The sequence below is a fragment of the Notolepis coatsorum genome, assembly GCF_963971535.1.
Source record: "Notolepis coatsorum genome assembly, chromosome: 9".
Classification (NCBI taxonomy): Eukaryota; Metazoa; Chordata; class Actinopteri; order Aulopiformes; family Paralepididae; genus Notolepis; species Notolepis coatsorum.
The window spans coordinates 136,731,636-136,739,755 of NC_140173.1; the positions used below are offsets into that span (position 1 = coordinate 136,731,636).

The 8,120-nt window shown below is 44.3% G+C and overlaps 1 protein-coding gene across 2 annotated transcripts in view; it reads left to right on the top strand.

Moving 5' to 3' along the window:
* phactr2 (phosphatase and actin regulator 2) overlaps positions 1 to 7,530 on the top strand; it is a 97,877-nt gene extending 90,347 nt beyond the window's left edge. For both annotated transcript variants that reach the window (XM_084321458.1, XM_084321459.1), the window contains exons 11-12: positions 2,014 to 2,090; positions 2,543 to 7,530. In XM_084321458.1, coding sequence (XP_084177584.1) covers positions 2,014 to 2,090; positions 2,543 to 2,558 — 93 coding nt within the window. In that variant the 3' untranslated portion in view covers positions 2,559 to 7,530. The remainder of the gene's footprint in view (positions 1 to 2,013; positions 2,091 to 2,542) is intronic.
* The last annotated feature ends 590 nt before the right edge of the window (positions 7,531 to 8,120 follow it).

The window sequence follows — 8,120 nt, forward strand, 5'->3', positions numbered from 1 at the left end:
CAACAGGGATAGGGAACACAGTCTAGAGACAAGGGATGGGTATCGTTTGTATTTGACCAATATCACTATTGATACAAAGTATTTTTAATAAGATATTTTTCTAGTTTTGTTCAACCTACGCAGAGACTAGTGTCTGCCAAGTTTGTCTGGCCTGGGCTTAGGAAAGACGTGAGAGACTGGACTGACTCCTGTGTGGAGTGTACCGTCACACCAAGGCCCCCCTGCAGCACTTCCCTGTGCCTGAAAGGAGGTTCGATCACGTGAACGTTGACCTAGTGGGTCCCCTGCCCCCCTCACATGGCTTCAGTTACCTCTTTACTATGGTAGACAGGACTACCCGTTGGCCAGAGGCAGTTCCACTGTCAGCCACGACGTCCGCCGAGGTGGCCAGGGCCTTTATTGGCACCTGGGTCGCCCGGTTTGGCACTCCAGCCGACCTCTCTTCAGACCGGGGCCCACAGTTCACGTCTGAGCTCTGGAACACAGTCGCCAAGAGCCTGGGCGTGAAGCTACACCGGACTACGTCATACCACCCGCAGGCCAATGGGTTATGCGAGCGCTTTCACCGCTCAATGAAAGCAGCACTTCGGGCCAGCCTTACTGACAGCGGCTGGGTCGACCGGCTCCCGTGGGTCATGCTGGGTCTCAGGACGGCCCCCAAGGAAGACATTCAGACCTCGTCTGCCGAGCTGGTTACGGTCAGCCTCTGCGGGTGCCAGGGGATCTCATCCCTAACATTATTGCCACTGGTCTGTAGCCCAGCAGCGGACAGCGCTTCTGGAGAAGGCTAAGGTCTTCACACCGGTCCCCGCTTTACAGCATGGCCTCCGCTGGTCACACATCCCTACAAGTCTGCGGTCAGCAGAATATGTTTTCATCCGTCACGATGCCCATCGGGACCCCTTGCAACCTCCATACAATGGTCCGTTCTGTGTCCAGGAGACTGGAGACAAGTACTTTGTCGTGGACATGGGCGGGAAGCTGGAACACGTTTCCATAGACCGCCTTAAACCGGCTCACATGGACTTGAGCAAACCTGTTGGACTGGCCCAGCCCCCACGGTGGGGACGACCCCCTACCTTGCCCCGACTCCAGAGTAAGGCCCACGGGACCCCCTCGCCACCTATCCAGCGCCCGAGTGGCCGTAGGGCACCTAACGTATTCCCTACAGAGACACCGGCCTCTACAGGGGTCAGGCGGAGCCGTTATGGCAGGGTTCTCCGCCCTCCTGTTCATTGACTTCTTTATTATGATGAATTCTGGAGGGACGTATGTAGTGAGTTCTAATTTAGAGACATAATTCACCATGGTATTGTATGATGTGTTGATGGGGCACTGTCACTTTAAGGAGGTTGGTTTTGGGGCTGGGCTTAGAGGAGACGCCCTGTTTGGGGTTTCATTGATAAAATGTTTGGTTACTAAAAGATGTCAGAGGCTAGCACGGCATAGCTCTGACAGCTGTCACTTGTTCTACTGCTTAACAAAGGACACACGGCTTTGTGTTGTCAACTGTTAGAAATGATCCATTTCTGTATTCCGATTTCTACAGTATCCTGTTCAATATGTTCTATGTTCAATATGGATTGTGTAGATGAATTCATCCATCCATTTAGAACACTTACATTTTAATTCTAGTTAAGGAAAATAACATACTGTTTGCATGATCTGGCTGGAATAGATTTGACTGGAGAGAGAGAGAGACGAGGCATGTGGGAGAATACTTTCAACATTGCTTTCAGCTTTATCTCCTGTCTTGCAGACACTGTTTCCTAAGTTATTTTAGTCTAAAGAGCTAAATGCCTTTGCAGCTCTGTAATTAGACTGCAGTCGAGTACCGATAGCAGTGTCATTTGTCCAGGAGCAGATTATTTCGGTTCTGACCAATCAGGAAACGGCAGCAAATTGCGCCGGTTTTCGGTACCCATCCCTATTACGGACTGGAAATGGCCGCGGTGAAGAGAATCATTGTGATTTTAACTCAGTGTGTGTTTTTGTGTGCTTTTTTCCCCTCAGGCTGCTATCCGTAAGGAGCTGAATGAGTTTAAGAGCAGAGAGATGGAGGTCCATGAGGAGAGCAAGCAGTTCACCAGGTAATCACAACAGTCAATCACCTGTCAATTCACCATAGTTCATTACTTATTCATCAACTATTGAGGTTCAATCAATATTCCATCCTGGCATCCAGGCCCATTTCCTGCAGCCACATAAATACTGTGATATACGCATGGGTTTCTACACGGTTTTATTGGGTCTATTTATCGGCAGCACTATTTTATTTTCATTGGATACTTGACGGATGGCGTAGATATCCAGTCCAGAGACTGGAGAGAGAGACGGCTATGGGGAATGTGAGTACTTGGTGTGAAGAGTAGGATTGTGTAGTATATGATTATGATCTATTATTCATTAGCCTACTGTGTGTGTGTGTGTGTGTGTGTGTGTGTGTGTGTGTGTGTGTGTGTGTGTGTGTGTGTGTGTGTGTGTGTGTGTGTGTGTGTGTGTGTGTGTGTGTGTGTGTGTGTGTGTGTGTGTGTGGTTCCAGGTTCCATCGCCCCTAAGCCTACACCTCGCCAGTCCCCAGCCCCCCACCCATCTCCCAGCAAGAGGAGGCGCCCCAGTTCAGTTCAATATGCGTCGGGAATTCTACAGGCACCCATGAAATGTGTATGTGTATCCATGGTAACAACCACCGGCCCGGCGTACAGGACTCTTGGCACCCACGGGCACTGAGGAAATCATATCATTCCTATTTGTATCAGCCTGTGTGGTCGCAACCAGAGCTTTGCGTAGATGTGGGGAAGACGCGTTTGTTGATGTTCATGGTGTGTTTACGTCCTCCACAAGCCACGCCTTTCAGCGAGAGGAGACGGGACGAGGAAGTGACACAAAGAGCCTATTGAGACGCTGATGCGGCCAGAGGTTGGGTAGTGTACCGGTGAAACGCAAAGACAGACCAGAAGTTTAAAAACTTGTTGTCATAACCGAGTGGAACGCTCTTGTGAAGGATCGCCGCCGCTCGCATTAGCCATATATGGACACACGCGCCAAGAACAGGAGATGAAGGCTGGTTGTTGTTGCATCATGACAATGTCAGAGTGCCTTTCTCATAGACAGAGACTGGGGGGGGGAAGAGTGACATAGTCAGTCATGTTCAGGTTTGCCTCTCTGAATGGTGCCTTGAATATTGCACATGATTGTATGATGGGGGATATTATGATACATTGTGCCACTAGAGGGCACAGTATCATAATAATAATGAGGGTTTCATCATAAGGCTCCAAGGACCTGCAAACATTATTTCAGTTGTATCGCTGAAGACGGAGGATTTAGGGTGCCCATGACACTCTATTCTCTCTGCGATGTCCTAGGTTGGATTTATCACATGCCTCTCTGTATTAATCTTCTCTGAGTTTTATGTAAGCAAACCTCCCGTCACATGGTCCTATTTGTTTACTCATAAAGCATTGACGAGTAGGAGTGTCTTTCCCAGCTTTACAGCTTAAATGTTCTGAATTTACCTCTTGTCCAGGGTGATGTACTACCGTTAGTGCAGTAGTCATTGTTCAAATACAGGTTGTGCTCCTCTGTCCCACTTTTTGCATTGTGATTTGAAAGGCAAAGCTGGGATGTAATTAAGGATAAGGATATATTTTATTAATCCCTCACGGGGAAATTCCAGTAACCAAGGGTCTTAGTGCAGGGGTGTTGACCGTGGATAGGTTGTCCCTCCCTGCTTGAAACCAATGCAGTGGTTCAGGGGGTTTGGACAGGGATACAAAATCTGTAGTGCAGACCATAATGAATACAGGCCCCGTTCCCCCGAACAGCACTACATAGGGTTGTTTCATGAATACAGATTCAAGTTCCTGCAATCGAGGAGATCGATTCCCCTCTTCTGCCTTTGCCTCCAAGCAGTTATTTGACATATCCTCTTAATAACTAGCCAGGATCTCTTCAGAGAATCAGAGGAGGTTTCAATGACCTGACTCCCTTCATTGAGAGGTTATGTGAAGGGTAATGGACTGGGATTCATGTATGCTGTGAAGGTGAGAGGGAGGGTAATTGTTTGGCTTCGCTCTCAGACGGGGGAAGCCATCAATAACGGCTGACAAGCCAGAGTATCCTCTTTGACATCCGTCTCTCTTCACAGTGTGAAACTGTGACTATATGACCTATAATCTCAAAAGTGTTTAGGCAGCATAACAATTCAGGAGAGAAAATGTCATGTCATAGCTGAATTTGGCCCCCCCCATCACCGCAGATGTTCATAAGAAACAATAGATCAGACGGTTTTATCCTAAGCTAACCTTGGGCCAGAGGGGGAAATATCGCTCGCCGGGCGATATTGCAAAACTATGTTGCAATAATCTGAAGCCCCGTGTTATTGGCCAATCTCAAACTCCACCCTCTTTTCTTGATCCTCCAATCAGATCCGCAGCGTCCTGGGTTCGAACCCGGCACAGGGCATTTGCTGCATGTCCTCCCCATCTCTCTCTCTCTCTCCCAATTTCCAACCTGTCCTATCCACAATAAAGCAGAAAATGCCATAAAAAATACATAAAAAAAATAGGTCCATTATACACTTCCCAGCACCATGACACTCTCTGGTCTTACAAATAGCGATTTAAAGGGACACGTACAGTATATACCCTACCCACATACGTAGGATTGTCCTGGAGGTTGTAACGCGTGTAACGAGAAAAAACTGTGTACATTATTGGAAGAGAACCGACAGTATTCATTCATGTTAATGTGTCTACCTTGTTATATATTGATTATTTTGTATAGAATGTATATCGAGCATGTGAATACATGAAAAATCAAGTTTACTGCCAATGACAAACATTTTACATCGATGTGAATGTTTTAAAGCTAAGATTTTAGCTGTTTGATTGTTCTCAAGAACTTCTTTGTCTCCAGATTTTTTACGATAATGCAATGTGCTGCGTAGCACACATGTGAGCGCTGTATGATTGCATCATATCAAGTGGAGGGAAATCTGTGTGCATCTATTCTCATGCCTTTTACCTATCAAACTGCTTTCCCCGCAGATGTACATTTGTCTTAGCCGTGGACTACACACGTGATGTTAATGGGAATGCAGGTCTGTTCTATTCTGTTCCATCTCTACTGAAGAAAATGCGTAATTCCACAGAATGGGCATAATCTGCGTGAGAAGTCCACCGTAGACATTGGGTCTCATTCACCAATGGACTTAAGACAAAAGTTAAGGGCAAATTTCATCGTAGCTCCACTTAAGACCTTTTCGGGACGATTTTGGCATTCACGAACAGTTCCGTCTTGGGAATTCGCTCGTAGTTAAGAGCAAGATTTACGAGCACGGAAGAGCAGTCTTAAGTCGGACAGACTGGTGTGCGCCTTGTTCTTAAGGTCTTTATTTGGGAGGAATCATGGTGATTGCGTTCACGTCGATTCTACAGACATCCTCGGAATTAAATAATTATAATGATAATAAATACAACAATATTTGTATGATAAGAAATGACATTTTACATTTACAGTCATGCCTCAAGAGGCATTGTGATGTCCGAAAATAAATAAAAGCACTACACCAACACTGCAAAGAAATAAACAAGAACTAAACCCAATCGTGTGGATATAGCTATAGTGGAATAGACTGCATTAATATTCCATATTTATACCGTCTTGTTGCGCACTCCTGGCCACCTGCCTCAGCACACACACACACACGTACTGTATAGCCTATGTGCATAATGAATGAACAGTAGACTTATATTATTCGAATGACTTGTTTTATTTATTATAGACTGTATTAATATTCCATATGTATACCGTCTTGTTGCGTGCTCCTGGCCACCTGCCTCAGCGCACACACACACACACACACACATACTGTATAGCCTATGTGCATAATGAATGAACAGTAGGCTTATATTCTAATTACTTGTTTTATTAGGAGATTGCAGATATTGTAGGCGCTGCCTAGTAGTAAAGGCTTCCGCAGAGGTCCGCACGGGCTCAAAGCAGACTTCCGCAGGGTACAGTATCTGCGATCTCCTAATAAAGCAAGTAATTAGAATAATATAAGCCTACTGTTCATTCATTATGTACGTAAGGCTATACAGTACATGTGTGCGCTGAGGCAGGTAGCCAGGAGCGCGCAACAAGACGGTATTAATATGGAATATTAATACAGTCTATTCCACTATAGCTATAGTGTGCTGTATGATGACAATACATTTGAATCAAATCTAATTTTGATCCGTCGCAAATCGCTTCCACGCTACCTGTTGAATACGGGGGTCAGCACATCACAGATGCGATGCTGACCCTCTCGCTTCCGTTTTGCACATGGCCCTGGTCTTATAAGGAGCTGGCGGGGCATGTCTGTACGAGAACGCGCTTCCAGTTTAAGAATGAGTGGCATTGCAGCTGGGCAACTTAAGAGAACCTCTCCACGTATTGATGAATCCGGGGTTAACTGTCGTAGGTTTTCTCTTACGAACTTCCAACGAGGTTGTCGTAAGAGGAAACTTATGACAATGTTGGTGAATGAGGTCCAATTACTATATTTACATGCAGTCCCATAATCAGTTTATAGGACAAATTTTATTTTATTCCAAATTAACCGATTTCATATAAAATACCTCAGGTGGATACTGTTAGTAACGTTCTTTTTCTCTGATTCAGTTGAAATGTCAAAATGACCTTCTTCGCACGCTATACTAAATAGTTCCTCTAGGGTAGCAGTCTGACTTTCCAGTGGAGTTGGGTGGGTGGACAATCCAGTTATGGCTCGCATGTAAGTAGTCAATATCTAGGCATAGCTCTCACACAGACGAATGGGGATCATTATCGGATGTATTACAGTGAGTGAATTATGAACACTCCTTTTGATATTGTTCATCACTCCCAACAGCAAATTTGATGGTAAAATACAAGATTAGAAAGCACTTTCAACAAGGACGTATGCTTTACCATTTCTTTGAATGCAAGCAACACTTGGGCAAAGGACTAAAATGTTTGAAATGCCTGGAGGATAACCCCCCTACACAGGGATGTTGATGGAAGTTTAAGTTGTGCCTGTGTGTAAAAATAGCCCTAAATGATGTGGTTTTTTGTGTTTTTTTTTACTCCCAAGTCTGGGTACACTCCAGACCTGAGATGGACTGTAGGAGAACTAACTAATATGCTTTAGCCATAACCAGTCAGTATTACACAAAAATATGATGATAATAATAAATGCAAATACCCTGTAATTATCCTCCTTTTATTTGTGAAATGATACTTGATCTATCTTGCCTGATGTGAAGGAATCAATTAAATGGTCGCGATTTGAATCCACACCCACGGGCAGAAGCAAACGCTTGGAGTAACTGAATGAGTCAAGGCTGCCTGTATACAGCATGACTCTGGTCAATCACAACAACATCTATATTTAAATATCATGAAAGCCAACTGAGATTTCTCTGTACAGGATAGGTATTGTGTATAATAATGGATATACAGCCACCATAATGTCAAACTGTTGTTTTTGTATATAAAGAGACATAAAAAACACCTATTTTGTCATCTAGCTTTTATGTTCTCTACTACCCTTCTCTCTCTCACTTATTTCCATGTATTTTACTATAATCTCGAGCTACTTGTACTTTACTTGAGTATTTACATTTTAGGGAACTTCATACTTTTACTTTTTTTTTTTTACTCCACTACATTTATCTGAACCCATCAGTTACTAGTTACTTTGATGGAAAATATTTTGCATAGAAAGCATGGCAACAATGTATGAAGATTATGTATTTTCACATTTGAAGCCTGTCAACTTCAAGAGGACGTAATCAGTGAAAGCCATTTATGGTCAGTCCAGATTGAAACGAAGGGAGCCGAGAGCAGGGAGTTGACTTGTCAAATTGTTACACCTATGTTAGAAAGAAATTAAATCTAACATGTTTATATGTACCTAATGATCAGCCTCCAAGCAAAACAAGATTGTGTTCTGATGATACACAGCAGACAGGTGCTCTGCAGACAGATGAAGTACATTCCTCTGCCTTTCAATCTGCTATATGTTACAGATACCAGGATATGGCACCTGATAGCAGAGATATGTTCAACCTATGAAACAGGTTGTAGTT